At 33.0% G+C, this 19463-nt stretch overlaps 1 protein-coding gene across 1 annotated transcript; it reads right to left on the bottom strand.

Annotated features, from left to right (window-relative positions):
• Positions 1-56: 56 nt before the first annotated feature.
• On the bottom strand, positions 57-2597 carry LOC149483897 (uncharacterized). The gene is made up of 3 exons (XM_089702036.1): positions 2176-2597; positions 1422-1536; positions 57-661 (listed from the first exon to the last, which is right to left on the bottom strand). The coding sequence occupies exons 1-3, from the start codon at positions 2380-2382 to the stop codon at positions 102-104; spliced, it is 882 nt and encodes a 293-aa protein (XP_089558162.1). The 5' UTR covers positions 2383-2597; the 3' UTR covers positions 57-101.
• Positions 2598-19463: the final 16866 nt, after the last annotated feature.

A 19463-nucleotide genomic window follows, 5' to 3' on the forward strand; every position in this document is an offset into this window, starting at 1 on the left:
TACAAAGGCTCATATGTACGTGTAAAAATAAATGTATCTATAATATAAAATAGACAAAGATTACGTTATGACTAGAAATGACAAATATATCACATTGATGCCTACATGATATTGTTTCTAAGAGTACGGTCGGTGGGGACGTTTTTGCTTGTTCCCATACTGAGGTCGTTCGGGACTAAATCGTGTAGCACTGTGTCGCTTCTGAAGATGCTAGTGGCAATTCTATTGGCTAGCCGTTCCGATTCTCTCAAATCATCGTCTTTGGAATGCGAGGTGAGATCGATTTCTGAATCGCTATCACTTTCACTGGTCTCTTTTTCCCTTCTGGGATACGCTAAGTTCTGTGGCTCTTCTATTGGCACGCAATGGCAGTTAGTGTTTTTGGTTGGCACGCGTAGGTCAGTTGGCACGTTGTCCGTGGTGTCTAGTTGTGGCATGAGTAACGGCGGGAACGGGTATGGCTGTTGCATCATCCTGCCGTCTTCGTTGGGGTATGGCATGGGTGGCATTTCGTGTGGCATTTGCGGGTGTTCTGGAATATTCCCGTTGTACGCATCGGGGCGGGGTGACTTGAGTTCTGGGTTGGTTTCTAGTGGCGGTTCTGGCGATTTATTCGATGGCGAATCTGTGCGCTCTGGCGACGAATCTGGAGGCTTGTGACCTGTAAATGATTTTTATTTATTAGAAAGGATTAAACATTACGTTACTTAATAGGATTGCAGGTGAGAGGGTAAGCTCAAGTTGATAGTAAAGCAGAATATTTTTTTTTTAAATAAATCCACACACTGTGTCAAAATTAGGTACGCCAAAATCGAAAAACATAAACTAAACGTCTGCATTTGAGCATCACGGATTTTTCAGTTATATTCAATGTAACGGTTAATCCGTTCGCAAATATCGCAAATTATGATGCTATTGCTTAATTTAATTAAACTTATTCATCTTATTTCCTAATACATTTATCTCTATTTTTATTATAGATCTTAAATTAATGTAGGTAAGTACCTATCGGCATCGCACACCTAACATTTGGTAATTATTGTTTATTTGACTTCATCTCTTGGGTTAGTAAAACTCTTTGTTATATTTAATTTAAATTAATCTTAGTATTAAACTCAAAGACTTTATTTCTATAAACATAAATAATTTAATATTAGATAGGTATAATTTACTGTTTCATAGTTGCTTCCTGATTTATTCTATATCGCAGTGCAATTTCAAAACTATAATGACGGTAATTTGTAAAGATTTTCCGTCAATACCTAAGTATATGTTTTAAGCAGATTGGTACAATTTCATTTTGCCCACAACCTTATAGACAACCATACTTAGAAACTAAACTAAAAAAAAAACCTTAATAATTATCGATGCTATACTATGTTTTCTTGTTATTCTTTGGTTATAATCTTTATCAGACTCACCAGGCAATCCCAGTGGTGGTGTACCCAGACCCAAGCAGCGCATTCTCCAAGCATCTTGCAAAAGCTGCAAGCGAGCCTGCTTACGCCATTTCGCTCGACGGTTTTGAAACCAAACCTACAAGAGAATACATTATAAATTAAAAAGGGAAGAACTTTATAGGTCTGTATTGCAGGATAAATTAAGTATAATAATATGAACATCTATTATGTTAATTATTACTACTCTACGTAGGTAAATACAGTCAATTTAATGTCTCTCGTAATTAAAAAAGAGGCACGATATCATAAATGAAGTCATTATTTAAGTAAACAAATGCATGTAAATAATTTTTCATGGAAATATTTGAACGCAAGGAAACATTTTAATTCAACACAATTTACAATAAGTCCTATAAGTAACAACATTATGAAAGTATGTATGTAGTTAATTAGACATTTAAAAAAACGAAAAGAAATATTAAAGGCTCTACACACAGGCTCTACATTTTCAAAACTCAAATAGTTTTAGGTAATAAAATAATATTGAAACTGATAAATATGTAAATAAGAAACATGAGACAAGTTTTATTACTTATAAAATATTTTCAATAAACATAACATATTTTTTTACATAAAATGAAAAACATATCGTTACACAACGAACGCAAACGATGAGTTACTGTAGCAAAACTTTTCAATTGGTTTCTTATGGGAAGAGAATTTTATACTTAGAAACTTAACTCGCAAACATAATAAACTTTATTTTGTCACGTACTTGCACTCTAGCTTCCGAGAGACTGATCCTCAAAGCGACTTCCTCCCTCAAGAACACATCTGGGTAATGAGTTTTTTGAAACAACGACTCCAACTCGCTCAGCTGTTGAGGCGTAAACGTGGTTCTGTTTCTTCGCTGCCTTCGACGACCAAACATGTATTCCGTCAGCAGATCTCCCGGCAACGGGGACAAATACGGCCCAGCCATTGTATTACACACACCCTCAAATAATCTTCAAACTAAATGCACACAAAAGTCATAATTCGACGCTCTATCGAATCAAATCGTCCGCCAATATAGCCGATTTCGCAAACGTCACAAAAGTTCACCGCGATATTTCACCAACGAATAGTCGACGATCTGAGACCCGCGTGAGAGATAATCCGTGGAAGACTGTTTGATTCTGCCGGGGTACAGTGGTGAAAATCTCCCTAGCTCCACCCCCTCACAATAGAATTGAGGTGTGGGATTGGCCGAGCGCGACAGGGGTTGGAAAATCCAGCCAATCAGATCACTCTGCGAGGGGTAGTATTTCGAATAGGTGTAGATTAAGTTATGCCCGTAAATATAAATTCTGTATAAACGTGGTTAATTTAACACCGTGCCTGTTAATGAGATATCGGTTGTCAATGCTCTAATTAAAATGTGATTAAGGGCGTAGCGTTATTAATTTAAAATCGTGCGCTTTTGCGACTGCGTTCACTCGCTTCGGTATGGGAATAATTATTTTTGAAATGCGCAGCCATTTATGATAATTACATTTTAATTATAGATAAGTGGTTATTTTTGTATACGGTTTGTAATTAATTTTATTCTTTGCCGTCTAATTTTAGACTTTAATTAAATATTAGTTTAGTACATTACATCGAAGGACGAATATTTAATATGCACAGACAGAATTATAATATCGTAATTATTTTTAATCGACAAACTAAGTAGTAAGTTAGGGATAAGAATAATAATTTCTAATATATATAGTTATATAGGTAACTAGCGGTCCGCCCCGGCTTCGCCCGTGGTACATGTTTACGTTTTCTCTACATAACAACCATCCTCGTACTTCAAGGAATATAATAAAAAAAGAATTATAGAAATCGGTTCAGCCGTTCTCGAGTTATGCGCTTACCAACACATTTTGCGATTCATTTTTATATATAAGAAGATAGACTTGCTCGACTAGCAAGTACGTACGTACGTACCCACCATTAAACTTTTTAGAACGTCTTAAAATTAATCGACATCTTTTCCTCCTTATCAAAGTTTTGATTTATTGATTGTTCCTGCCTGTTGTTTGGTTTATTTGAATGGAATTTGTTACATGTAAGACATAAAATGATTGAACAATAAATTAATTGTTTTCTTTGCAAACACAAACTTTACTTATCGCAAATACAATAGGTATCTTCCATAAAATCCACCCTATATATAACTAAGACTAACTAGCCAAAATCTATCACATATTCGAGGCATTATACGACATAATACATATACTCCCTAAATACAAATTTTCATTTCATTACAACAATATAGGTACAAAACCTTAAAATGAAATTGCCACCGCAGACGAAACCACGTGCTTTGCTAGTGAGCACACAAAGCAATACGACAAGAGTAGCGAAGTCCGCTAAGTGGGTTGCAGATAACGGAAACACCGATTACTGGGAGCAAATGAATGTTGCCGCCACCCCCCATACAGGGCTGATAGATGCGGAAACTCACATGAAATTGGAAATTAATGGCAATGATTATAAACAATATGTATGTGAAATTTAATGAAATCTAATTTCTGACGTTTAAAAAATTTAATGACGTGTAATGAAACTTAAAATTTAGATGAAATGCATCAATCTACTTTTAAATTTCGTTTTATCTTTTATCTAAATTAACGACATAACAACTATAATTCAGTTAATAGTACTTATTTCAGGTAGAGCTATAGAGTGGTACATGGTAGAGTTCTGCATAAAGTAGTTTAATATCTTGTTCTAATTATACTTAATCGTGACTTTTTTGTTTTACAATTAATATGTTGAATAAAAATATAGCTAAAGTTAAAAACAACACATTTTGAGAGAAATAATAGGCTCTTGTATGGAATACTAATTCAAGGCTTGAAAGTTGACAATAATTGACACAGAAGCTTTTAGTAAGTTTTCTTTAGGAAAGCGGAAAAGTGAAATAATGATACACTCATACAAATATTTTGATTTGATGGTTCTCAAATATTTGAGAACCATCAAATCAAAATATTTTATCCTTGTTTCCTCTGGTAGCTACCACAATCGAGAGTTTCGTACATGAAATTATTGGGCATCTCATCAAAATAAAGCTACTCACGAAAAATTAGCTTGATAGTAATCACTTGCAAAAATGGGCGATGTATCCCGGACTATACCGTTTACACAGTTCTATCATCTATATATATTATACCGTTTTAGACAGTTCCTAGTTGTCGACCAATCAGATTGAAATAAACAATCGAATTACCGACCACTGCAAGCCCTGGCGCGGGGCGGCCACCACAACGGCGCTAAACGGGTTTCCGCAAACATTTTAATGAATAACACCAACCCCCTCCTCCCGTGGGGCCGCAATGCGCTAATTAAACATTCGAGCCATATTGTTTGAGATGCAACGGATGCCAGACCTCCCGGATAATGCACTGATTAAATTTGTTAATTAAAACTAAATTTTAGCTAACGTTCGGTTTTAGCGCGAATAGTGATTAGTTAGTATGTAGATACAAACACAGGTTTATGTATCTCATTATAATATATTGGTTGCGTATTCAGACTTTTGAACTTTAGCTACTACATAATATTTATATGAATATGATATAATGAGTATCTAGTAATTACATCTTTAGTAATTTGCGCTTCACGGTTGAATATGAAAATTTGTCACTATTTGGATGCATTTTGCATTGTTCTGGAAAAATGATAATTAGCTGATAAAAATGCAGCTACATCAAACAGCTGGATACAAGATACAGATTACATTTTCATTCATAAAATGTAGGTAAAAAAGGGTGCAGACGTCCGCTACGTAAAATCATAAACAATAAGATCTAGAGTAGGTAGAGATGAACGTATTGTTACGTTCAATACGTTCAACGTAACAATACGTTCTTCAATTTAATTATATTTTACAAGCAAATAGAGTCTTCATTACCTTATGATTAAATTAATAGATAACACTCGTTTTAATATTTTTTAAACAAAAAATGTTTAAGAGTAAAAAATGCAATGTACGGTATCTGATAAGTTATGTAGACTTGTTTAAAACTTGACTGATTACCGCTATCTTCGTAGAATATCAATGAAAGTAAAGTTTTTTTATTTAAAGAGAAATATTTGCTAATAAATTTCGCGAAATTCAATAAGAATGTTTTATTTATGGATATTTAATAAACATGTGAAAATACCAATACAGGTTCAAAGTAGTTTTTATAATGAACCATTTAATTTTATTGTTTAATACTTTAATTATTGATAACTAAATGTTTGAGTATATTAATTGAAAAGCTTCAAGTTTTTATACAAACATCCGTTGTAAGCTATTTCTAAGATGTTTTTTCTCTTCGATCAAAATCACTACATAGTGTAAAACAAAGTCGCTTTCTCTGTCCCTATATCCCTATGTCCCTTTATATGCTTAAATCTTTAAAACTACGCAACGGATTTTGATGCGGTTTTTTTAATAGATAAAGTGATTCAAGAGGAAAGTTTTAGTATATAATTTATTAGGTTTTAGACAAAGCGGGCGAAGCCGCAGGCGGTAAGCTAGTAACATATAAACGAAAAACAATACATAAAATAAATATTTTAGGGAATTCCCTACTATTGTATCCGGATCCAAAACCAGGAGGTACGACAGGCTGATTAATTGATTCAAATTATACATATAATAAAAAATAGATGATTGTTCTTTTTACAAAATCTTGAAATATAGGTACCTATAGATGATTGTTTGATTAATAAAAGCTATTCTTTTGTATGTAATAATTATAATTTTTAGTTTTAGAAAGAAAGAAAGTTCTAGTTAATGGCTAAGTTCTAGTTTTTAGGCTTTGCCTTGTGTTAGAAGTTATATGACATCGAGGACAAAATGAATTAAAATTGATTAAATTCAAAGATTCTCATATCTATGTGTCTGACCTTATGACCTTATCTTCATTATAAACAGAGGTTCCTAACTCTTTTACACATTATAAATTACCTACTCTATAGATGAGATACAATAAAATTTGACATAATATAATTAATAATATATTAATTAATTGTGCAGAAACAGTGGCACCACGGCAGACATAGAGATTAAGAAAATGACGAAAGAAAAAAAAAACAGGCTGTTTTTATAACATAGTGGGAAACTATGTATATAATATTACCTTTCACATATTCATTAAATTGAAGATACAGATGGTGTTTCTTTTTTTAGTATTCGTAGTTCAAAGTCTTGATCCTATCGACTAATTACTGTAAAACCTGCAATTGATAATATGTACCTATCCTGTATCATGAATCATACCACGGATTATAATCAAAATAAAATCTGAATATAAACCATATTTTGTGAAATCAAAAAAATCTCAAAATAACGAGGAACTAAACTAAAATTACCTCTCCCTTACCAAAATTCCAGTTACTAAGCAATTTTCGTAGCAAGCGTAAAATTCAAGGAAAATAATAAAGCTGCATGCAAAACGTAGCCGGTATGTCAGGGCAGTCCAATTAGTTAATTAATCTTTTTTTCCGCGTTAAAATAGCATTTATAAACGAGACGCAAACCAGTGGGAAATGCCTCCCCTGTTACACGGCACAGGGCTGCCGCTCTGATGTTTTAAGCTGTGTCATAAAAGCTTTTTAAATAGGTATATTAATTATACATAGAGAGAGTAAATATCACTCTGTTTATAGGATTTTTTTTATTTCGCCAACAGTAGGTATTATAGATAAATGGGTTTGTATATTAAGATATAAAACTACAGTTACATAGTTGGTTAGTTTACATTCATTTCTATGTATAAACTATAAAGCTGTGCTGTTGAGATATTCCAAGTGTAAAGATAAGTGATTTTGCAGCGCAATACAGTTTTTGTTGTTATATTATTGTCATTGATAGTTGAGTTCAGTACATCACATTTTATCGTTAGAGAAACACAGAAAAATAACAAAGAAAAAATATAGAGTTGGATGTACTCTTGATTGTTAAACATTCTAAGCTCTTCAAAGAATAACACTATTACTTGATTTTTCGTTATATTATGTATTCAAATCAGTCTTAATTATTATGCTAGAATAGAAAGCGACTTGATTATTATCAGATAATTTACCTGTAGCACTCTGAAATATTACGATTGCTCTACAATATCACCAATCACCAAATTAGCTGGAGCCTGCAGCTTCACTAACGTACCCTGCAAGAAGTGTACTGCCCCCCTAGACCCTAGTCAAGTGGCTTTCTGTTAGCGTAGCGTTCAATAGAATAGACTACGAATGTATGAGATTGACGTAACCTGTAGATACGTTTATCTACAGCCTACGTCAATCTCATACATTCGTAGTCTATTCTATTGAACGCTACGCTAACAGAAAGCCACTTGACTAGGGGGGCGTATAATACAGTACATCTATCTATTTCTACAAGCTTTCGCATTAATTTAATAGGATGAGAGGTAGCAGCCCTATGAGGTACAGTCGCTAACAGAGTTTAGTTATTCGCTGCGCAGCGGTCGGACAATGGCGACTGCGCATCTCCGTGCTCCACATAGCTTGCTGCACCTGCTAATTAACTTAGCTTGATTAGATTGCTAATTGAAGAGCTTATTGTCAAGCTTCGTCTGCTTTCCTTGCGCTGCTGGTACAGTCGTGTTAACTGTAAATGCAATGAAACGATTCGCTTATATTCCCGACTAATTAATGAGAGTGAGAAAGTCAATTGTCTGAATTGTCAAAAAAGTAATACATAAATGACTAAAAATATATCGAAAAACTATGATTTACAATCTGCAGGTCATTGACTGGAGTCGATATGTTAATGGGTTTTGTTTTGGAAAAATTATGCCTACGTATTAATGAATACGTAGGCATAATTGAATGATACGAATACGAATACTACGTATGAATGATAGTTTTCCTGCTCTATTTTTTATAAAGCTCTAAATTTATCTATGATAATTTATGAGAAACTACGGATTGACTACATCATCACTACATAGTATAAAACAAAGTCGCTTTCCCTGTCCCTATGTCCCTATGTCCCTTTGTACGCTTAAATCTTTGAAACTACGCAACGGATTTTGATGCGGTTTTTTTTAATAGATAGAGTGATTCAAGAGGAAGGTTTATATGTATAATAAGATCCATTAAGTAGTGGAGAAGTACTGTTATTTTTGAGGTTTCTAATGTGATGTCGTAAAAAATTACATTTATTCCGCTTACATTGCAAACGCAGGCTGAACCCTACGAGTTTTATCAAAATAATGTATGTACTAAGTATTATACACATTGAAAAGGTCTACAGAAAAGTCCGCGATGGTATATATGTCTATCTCTTATGGATAACCCACAATAACTTTTTTTTGTCATTTACTTTTTACGACAAATAATGGCTAATTTTCGATGCGATTTTAACCAATACAGCATTAATCCTTAACCAATTAAATACCATGGATACATTGTTCATTCAATATAGATCTATATGGCCCTTTACACCGTATGATTTAAGTGAATATTTTCGAAGATATTACAGATTTAAAAATTGCAGGACGTAGCGTTTGCGGCCGCCCGGCTATGTATTTTATACCCGTGCGATGCCGGAGGCCGGAGCGGGCCGCTATATTTTTATACCTATACAACGTTCACAATTTTTCTGTAGTGTATTTAGTATCAGCATTGCACCCGTGCGAAGCCGGGGCGGGTCGCTAGTTAAAAATATATTAAAGTATAACCTAAATAATATCTACTATTACGACATGAATCCTATATTTTTTGAAATACTCGAAAATTATTTACCTAACGCACGTAATTTCGAGATAAGTGTAAAGACTAGAGATGTAATATGTGGAATATTCAAGAAACTTATATTTTATATTCACGTTAAGTCGCCTTTGCGAGGAAATGCTGAGACAAAGCCTTTGTGCTTAACCGCTTTTATTTAATCTTTACAGTAAATAAGAATGTGAGACCCAGGAAACATACGTTTATAACAAAACATTCTGCTTATAAATAATACTATTAATATTTTTTCAGAATGATGGGAAAGTCATACTGAAACATTTATTTGATAAGTTATTTTTCATGTATTCACCTTAAATGATTCTTGATATGAATATCGGGATGCATGGTGTCAAAATTGAGAAAAGTTTATTAATTATCTTAAATTAATTAATTTATTCCGATAATCAATTAAAGTAGGTTGTTGTATTATATTTATTTCTTCCACCGCTTCAGCTATGTTTTTTATCTTTCAAATCATCAAAATATCCTACGTTAAAATTAATAAAATTCATCATTTCAATAGCCTCCTAGTAAAAAATTACCATGCTTATAAATGTATGTACTATTAAACGTAGTCTAAAATAGATTTACAAAAAATAACTACTGATTAATTTTAATAAAATTTCTATACTCGTGTCATGAAAAGCGAATTACATAGGTACTTTTCATAATTAATTGAGTAGTTATTCTAAAATTTAAACAAGGCTATTGATGTTATAAATAGCATTTTTTAAATTAAGAAATGAATGAAAAATAGGTAACAAAAAATAATGTATATATATATATATATGTAATTGTAGCCTGTAGGTATGTATATTTTTTAATTTTCTTTAAATTTTGTTTATTTTCTCTTAGAAGTACCTACGTTCCATTGCTATGTATGTAATATGTTCATCATATTATCTGGGATATTGCATATCTGCACTTAGATAACTAATTCAAATGAAAATAATTTATACCTAAATACTATTTAGTATACGAAGTCATACGATTAGGTACAGAGAAAAAGATCTAGGTTGTAAATTAAACAATCCTGAAATAAACAGTACCTGAATATAAATCAGTTTTATTTACTAGTGTAGGTATGCGATATACCTGAAATCGGGAAATGAGCTTATGCACGCTAAAATAGTTTAATAACTGCATAGAAGCATATCCTAAAATTCTCATCTGGAGGTCTCCACCTTAGTCTTCATTCGTGACTTGACTAAAATCCATGCAAAAATTTTTAAAATATGTATAAGCAAAAGGATTGGATATACGAGAGTAGTTATACAATTACATATAACAAAAATAATAACCGGAGTAAGTACACTCATTATTTTCTAAACGCTGGTAACTTATATGCATTGTCGAATCCGTAGACATAAACGGTGTACATAAGACGTGTTCATTAATCAAAATATGTTATGTATGATAATATCAAAAGGCTCGTAATACGGGAACGCGTCGCTTCCTTTGTCCAAACTCATCCGTTTTGTTTTAACACCCCTTTTAACTTTCATACACTCATGTGCATACCTCCTTCCAGAAACTTGAGACGTGATTACACTTGATCTTGTTTACCGTAATTTAATTTGTAGTGAAATCAAAGTTGTTTGTAATTTATTTTGTAAAATAATTCATTTTTAGGTGTAGGGAAGTTTCATGTATGCTTCAGCTTCATGTAGGCATCTCTTTAAACTCACTCACTGTTAAACGAAACCAAGCTGCTTCGTTATTTTAAGGTGAAATAACTAATTGTTAGGTGTAGGTTCTATTGAGGCAATGCTTCATGTATGCTTTAATTGCTTAAGCTTTATCACAATTGCTTTATCATTAATTATGTAGGTACCTACTTGCTCATTGCTCTATAAGAAAATTGCATGGTAATTTAAACTATTTAATAAAACTTAAGGCTTTAGTACTTCTTGTAGCTCAAATTGTAAAATGAGTTATTGGCTAAAAAGAATAGTACCTACGACTACTGTAACTATTAGTAGGAATATAGTTGTATCAAATACACAAAATATATTATTTTCTCTGGTCTTGCTTATTACAAATAATCAATTAGATAATTGATTGTTACACAATGAGTAATATAACCTACTTAACTAGACTATTATATCCGTAACGACAATTAGAAACTTTATTAATTTACGAGTAAACATCGCAATATATAATGGTTTCTTCGGTTATTAGTCGAGAATCATGCCACGTATTAGATCGTAGAAGATCAAAATGAACTCTACTTTAGCAACTAGTCATACTCTACCAAACAGTCGAAGATTTGTTTAAGATTTTTCTTTTACAGGTGTAAAACTTAAAGATAACTGGATAATCCTGTAAGCCAGCATTGTGCACACAGCCTATCCGTGCCTCCACTTGATATATTTATGATTAAGCGAGTCCAAAGCGCGATATTGTCTTTGCGAGGCCCCTCTGTGGCGCCCCATCTGTCTTGCTTTCACACCACTTCCCCCTTTCTTTGCAGGCACGAGATTTTTTTAATTATGACGTTGGGCTTTTTGTCTTTAAAGTTGGTTCAGATGCAACGCGAAGCGCGGAAGTGGAGTCGATTCCGGTCGGAATCACTTGTGTCTCGCTTTGGTGGAATTATGATAAAAAATTGCGAGAAATAATAAGCCATTTATGTTTTCTATACAATGATTATTGTTTATGGTGTATCTTTTAAACCGCATTCATAGACTAGATTTTTTAGTTCTAAGTTCACCTAATCGACTTTTAAAAAGCTCTACTTTTTTCTCTATGACTAAATAGCCTACTTTAAACTGATAAAGTGATCCTGCAGTTCAAAGAGCAATCGTCTTTCAAATTCAGCTTTAACCGCAAATAAGCTTAATCCCATTGTCTAAACCAAGCGAACGAATTGTAATAAACGAAAATATTCGCAGCGTAAAAACCAATTTTGCCACCAGAGAATTTATAACAGAAAGGCACGTCCGTGATAAAAATTCAAGAGTTTCTTATAAAGATGTTCGAGCTCCGCAACAAATAAACATCTTTGACAAAGTGAAGATACTGCGTCGCGGGGCGGGCTTCACGGAAGTTCTGATTACGTAGAGGAATTAATTTCAAGCGCGACGAAACTGTACTGTAGTGCTGGGGTGAGGAGGGAGGCGTGTGATGAAACAAAACTACCCCGTCCGCACCTGAACAACGTAATAACTGAGCGCAAATCAGTTTGAGTCTTGCTGGATGACGGAGATTGCCTTCATGCCTTGTTTGTTTTAATTATGAAAATACTGTTTTTGTTCGGATTTCGGATTTATGTATTCACTGGCTAGTAGGAATTGTTTGGATTGAGTTGGAGGGAAAGTAAAATGTGGGTAATTTGAATAAAGAGTTGAACAATTTTTAGTCAAATGTTGTTTTAAATTGATAAAAAAATTTCATTATCTTGTGCAAGCACATTAATAAATTGTTCAAACACAAACGTATTCAGGCTGAACCACGCTCATTGTTATCTAAATGTTTAAAACGTCGGGATAAATAGTACCTAATCCATAAATCGCATTTAAAATAAGAACTGTTCGAAAGTCTTTCATTTCTAAATTTATTATAATAGATTATACCTATTCTCTAAAATTTGGGATTGTTTCAAACAATAGCAAGGTTAATAATGACGTAAAACTATATTAAAAACGTCACCATCAACGTCAAGATGTATCTTTTTATTTTAATTATTAGTTTGATAACAGGGCATTTTTCCTAGTCTATTACTTAGGTTTCTTTGATAAAAAAAATACTTACACTTCTGAGAAATTTTTAAAGAATAGAAAAAATTCGATCTCGAGACGGGACTCGAACCCGCGCCTTCATTGCCTCAATAAAATAATTTTTAAGATTTTTTATAGTAACATTGATTTCATTTTTCAAAATGTTAAAAAGTTTAGTTGCAATAGCGCCAGCTAATGTACAGTGATGTAGTGGTACTTCTAAATAAAACTACTGATACTGATATTTCTATACCGCATATCCAATTGGTTTAATGCTAATAATTTACTATTAAATACAAAAAAAACAAATTGTGTAGAATTTATCCTCCCAAATGTAAAAAAGGTGAAAAGGAATATTATTTTAAACGGGGAGGCATTATACCCTGTGGAATCGACTGTTTTTCTTGGTTTGACATTAGATGAGAAGCTTCAATGGGGGGGCCCATGTTACCACCACCGCTGCTAAGCTCAGCTCATCTGCATATGCAGTTAGAAGAATAAGGCATCTCACCGATGAAGAAACGGCTAGATTGGTTTACTTTAGCTACTTTCATAGCATAATGTCCTATGGAATTCTGCTATGGGGCAGGGCTGCAGATATAGAAACTATATTTATATTACAGAAAAGAGCCATACGCTCTATATATAATCTGCGTGCTCGAGACTCACTAAGAGATCTCTTTAAGAATACTGGTATCCTTACTGTACCGTCGCAGTATATATTTAATAATATTTTATATGTACACAATAACGCTTACTTACACACAAAAGTAGGAGATAGACATTGTTATGACACCAGAAACAGAAATAAAATTGAAATGCCATTTTTCCGGCTAGCTAAAGTTAAAAATTCATTTATGGGCCAAGGTATACGCTTTTACAACAGAATTCCTCATAATATTAAAGAGTTTAGTAGTTCTAAATTTAAAACTTATATAAAAAATGTACTTGTCCAGAGAGCCTATTACAGTATTAAGGAATTTATGGACGATAAAAACCCATGGAGGGTTGTCGCGTAAAAACCACAGGACAGTTCTTTGGCATATTATGATAATATATTATGATAATATTACATATGTAATTTGAAAAATTGTAAATCTGACATGATTAAAAAGAGCAACTATGGAGTTTCTTGCCGATTCTTCTCCGTAGATACTGCTTTCCGAATCGGTGGTAAATGTTAAAAATATGTACTTAATGACGTTTCAAAAGTGCTTCTAGAAGAAGTCTAATTGAATAAATAAATGTTTGAGTTTGAGTTTGAGTATACATTCATCAAACTATATTAAATAGTCATGCTTTCCAAAAAGTTTGACTAATAATGGAGTGAAAAGTTTACTTAAACAATGGTTTATGTAAGGTTCGGATTCGTAACAAAAATTTAGTAGCTCCTTATAAAAATATACCATCTTACAAATACAACCCCAAAATCCGGGTAATAAAAGCTAATTAAGGCATGAAATTTTTACCTCATTCTTGCCGGTTATAATTCCATACGTATAAGTCATAATCTCATCCACGATGCGAGATGATTAAATGGCTATAACACAATGTTTGGAGGGTCTTGCCTTTGTGAGTGCCTCTCGACATGCTATTAATATGAAAACAATTCGTCCCCTGTTGGTTACATGCGTCGGTACAGTGCGGGACAGTGTTGTGGACGAATGTCGGGGTTTGTTCTGATTTTTATTGTCTATTTATTAGGTATGTAATTTTTAACGAACGAATTTCCGATTGTTTTATTTATTAATTTTATGTATAATTAATAATTATTAATTACATTAGGTACTTAATTCTGCAATGTTATATCGTGAGTATAAAGTCGTACCGTCGGTACCTAAGTTACGTCAGAAAATGGAAATAGAAAATTGTAAATGTGGGCTAATAGTTAGACCAAAGTTTTATTTTTGCCTTACCCAGTTTATTAAATGGCTGCAAAACATTCTTTCTTTATATTCTATCTGTAACAAAATCTAGATATACCTACTTTCGACCAAAATTAGACTAAAAAAGGCAATGTCACTTCAAAATTATTTATCAGCTTGCAGCTGCAGTAGACAACACTATAACTTAATCAATCAACTGCACATCAATTGAAATGTTTCTACAACCTTACCAGCAGTGTACACTAAACGTTCCCCAAAGAGTATGCATATGCGCACCGCCTGCAATCACCGATTGCTCCCATTGTGGCGTAGATTAAAATTTTAGGGTTCAGCCGCTAATGTGATTGCACTCTTCTCACTACGGAACCGACTCATGTGATCACAGCTATCATACGGGCGGTGTGTTATTTCTAATCATCGCAAATCACATTCGCCAATTTTTGGACTGAATGTGGGGTTGTAGGTATGGCTGTTTATTCTGTGTTAAATGTGTCATCGCATTACGCGCTACCAAGAAGCGCGCTACTAAAATGTGACTTTCTTAAATATATTATGCATATGACCATTTTCTTGTTAGTTTTGTTTACTTTAAGCATACATAATTTACTTTAATATTTGTAACAAAATTTAATTTCTTTATTTGTTTGTTTACTTATAAAATGGTACGACTTTTGCGTCTAAGAGCATTAATAATTTTCGTGATAATCGTTTTTGAACGTAAGCTTCCAATTTTTTTAGATGGATATAAAAATATACTTGTAAATCTTCATTTAAATTTGCTTATACTTCTCTTCTACCCTATTTTTAAACAAAACTGTATTTCTTAAAACATTAATTTACTCAACCAAACGTCTACAAAGCAAAAAAACAACAGCTGATAAATGAAAAGAGAATTAAGTGCAGCCGAACGATTTCCATTACAACTAGAAAGATTTTAATTTCAATTCCCATTTTTCTATAGCCAGCAATGATTGAATAGGCAAATTGATTGCTGCAGTCTATTGTACGACTCGGAGTACGATATCGACTCGCAAAGTTGATTAAACGTACGTCCGGAGCGTCTACCATCTCGCCAGTCGATCAACAATTGTTTTTACCACTCAATGTAATTACTGCTTGCGTTGTTGTAAATGTTTATTTGTTATAAAATACTATTTGTAATTCTTTTTAAATTCCTTCTTATTTTATATTATTGGGACGAAGTTCCCTATCGCGTGGTACGCGGGCAACTCTTGATTACATTTAATAATAGATATAAATACAACTTTAAAATAAAACTCACAAAATTAAATATCTCATGAACTTCAAGAAGTGCCTATTACTGTGGCTATTATTTTGGCTATAGTCACAGAATATATAAATGTTGCTAAAGTATTTGTTTTTTTTATTCTACTTGTTTCTCAAGTACATATTTATAATTTTAATATTGAACATATTTTAATTAAAATTACCTACCTATAAATTAAAATTACAAATATTGAATTCTGGAAACTAGTTTGGCTTATCTTCACTAAATATAATAGTATAAAACGTTAATTTTTGTCCCTATGTATGTTTAGATCTTTAAAACTGCGCAACCTATTTCAATGCGGTTATTTTCAAAAAGTTATGTACCTATACAGTGATCCAAAAGGATTTTAGACTTCTGGGTAATTTGAAAAGAAAAAGGGATTTCATGAATTATCAGTAAATATTTAACTCTCTCCTAGAAATAAATATCTCTCTTCTTCAGATTCTTTCAAAAATTCAATAAATCATCATCAAAGCGTAAATTCCATTTTAATCTAACATCGTATATACTTTAAAACTAATTGGATACTACGCAATGAATGTACCGTATTGAAATTTCGAATAAAATATTCCATAAAAAATACATAAAGAACCCGCGAAAGCAGATTATCAATAAACGTTAATGCGAACATCTCATTTCAAATAAAATATCCTGGGAAATATAAATCACTTGATTTTCATTCAGCTCGCATTTTGCTCGCGCTCATTCAATATTTTGGTATGAAATAAATGTATTGAATATTCGATATTAATGTATTCAGCGGCGCCGGGCCGCAATTTTCATTTTGTAATTTTTACCAAGCTCCCATTTGCTTGTCAGCGGTCGTCAACATGTAGCCAGATATTTTATTTCAATGTTATTATGAAAACGTTTTTAATGCGATCTTATGAAAAACGCGTAATGTAATCTAGTCATTATTCTGGTTGTTTAGTTGATCGTAATCATGTATACGTAATATGGCTTGGCGAAGAGTGCTAAAAATAGTATATTAGACAAGGTCTAGAATTGTTTTAATCTAATGTATGTACCTACAGATTTTTTTTTGTCTCAAGCGATTTAGTTTAGCGTTAAATACTAGCAAAATTAATTGATGTAGGTAATTATTAATTTTTTTACTCCTATCAGATATTTTAATTAAAATGTATTGTAAATTAATTGAAAAACGTGAAAGTTTGATTAATAGTTTGGTACCATTATTTTACGTTTCATTTCAATTGCACTGTTATACATAACAATTTTATATATAAAATCGATTACCCTAACACAAGAAAAAGCAATGTTTTGTATAGATGTGTATCATGTAGGTATGATACATTAGAAAACAAAGGCGTAATTTTCCTTCGACGTGCCACATATCTATAAGCAGGTGCATTATAACGTCTTTGTTAGTGAGGCAGATTGTTAGGTCTTTTGTTATCTATTCAGCTAGACTCCCTTGTCTCACTATGTGACACTGTTAATTAGTAGGTGCGCGGTGTCGCGGGCGTCAGCGGAGTAATCAATCTTGCACCTGCCGTTGTGGAGTTAGATGTCGTGGATGTGATTGGGACAGTTTAGGAAAGATTATGAAGAAGTGCGGCAACAAATGAAGGAGTATAAACCGGACAGATATTACCTATAAATTGACGTAATACAATAATTATGTTCGAACATAAATAAGCACAGATAATTATAATACTACACACTTACTAATAATGATTTGTAGGTATTCTATTCCAAATGCGTTTCATCCAGTTGCAGTTACTTATTTGATCTAGTCTAAATTACATAATTCCTATACATGTACATTGCAAAAATGTATGTATTCCAAATCAGCAAACAAACCACTTAAATAGGCCCCACCAACCATACGCATTAGAAACTATATCTTCTTATTTTCCCCTGAATTATTTACTTTTACTTTAAATGGGAATTAAATAATATTATGTATGCGATACAATGTAGGTGCCATCGATTGCACGATGCGATTTGCTCTACGTATGTATTTTATCCGGGAGCAATCAGTCAATCACTTATAAAGGCAAACAATATAAAATCATACCAATATTTTTAAATGGTTAAGTATTCTACCTATATTCTCAACTCTCTCTGTATAGGTAGGTGTGGTAAAATATATTAAGGAACAGGGCGTTTCCAGCGGCTCTACACCCCCATTACACCATCTTGCGGCTACAAGCTCACCTGGTACAATCCGTGTAGTGCATTAGTTGATGACGTCACGGTTCGTGTGCCAGCATTGCCACACGTGGTAATCCCCTAAAAGATTGAAGTACCATTTCTGAGGTGGGCTCTACGCGAGAAATCTGACACATTGTGTAAAAACAAAAGAGGTCACATAATGCTATGCTGGTGTTAGGTGTTAATATTTTAGACGGGTGACGCCTTTTTGTGCTTTAATTTCAAATGCACATCTTCTATAATACATACTTAGGTGAAATGGAACAAAAAATGTATATCACTTTGTGGATGAATAAGATGGATATGATGGAACAAACAGTAAAGGGGAAGAATGTTAGTTAAGTCTGTTTCATTATAATTTAGATATTGAACAACAGGTACCTATTTATTTATAACCTACTGTTTTATTCGGTAGAATCATATAAATACGTGTAATAAAAAGGTAATTTTAAAATTACTTCTTTCCTTCTGTATGACATCAATACATAAATAAATAAAAGCTCTTTAAATTTATGATTACATATAGTCCGTTTTCTTATGGGCATGCTTGTATGGAAAGGTATACATTTTTGAGTAAAGCAATGAAATTTGGTTCGAATGTTGTAATCGTCCACCTATGCCCAAATCGCCTGGTAGCCAGTGTCTACTCCCCGGCAGAAGGGAGGGAGGGGGGGTTATAGAACAGAGCGCCCGGCGCTCGGAAAAAAATTTCTGGCGGATTCATTTGGCCCTTTGAGTCGAGTTTGGTGTCGTTATCAGGTAACTAGATGATGCCCAATTCATTCCCCATACCAGTTTTTTAGGGTTCCGTAGCAAAATATGTCACAATCTTTAAAATAATAAACTTTTGGCAGTGGCAAAATCCAAACAAACCAGTATATTTTTATATTTTTGTATCAAATTTGGTTTATAAAAAATACTGTCTGAAAAGCCATTTCATGCAGATTATAAAAAAATTAACATGTAACATATATCTTACCATTTTTAATGTGAAATAAATTATAGAAAGTACAGGAACGTTCGTCAGCGCAGCGTAGGGGACGGCTAATAGACCCGAAATATAAGCAATAACATAAAACAAAAAACAGTCAAGTGCGAGTCTGACTCGCCCATCGAGTGTTTCGTACTTATTTGTCCTATACCATGTTATCTTGTCTGGTAGGACCTGGTTAACTGATACACACACACTTTCGTCTTTATAATATTAGTGTGA

Source organism: Colias philodice, chromosome 12, assembly GCF_061535455.1.
Source record: "Colias philodice isolate Cphi_HAF_F1 chromosome 12, ilColPhil1 Martin Lab GWU primary, whole genome shotgun sequence".
Classification (NCBI taxonomy): domain Eukaryota; kingdom Metazoa; phylum Arthropoda; class Insecta; order Lepidoptera; family Pieridae; genus Colias; species Colias philodice.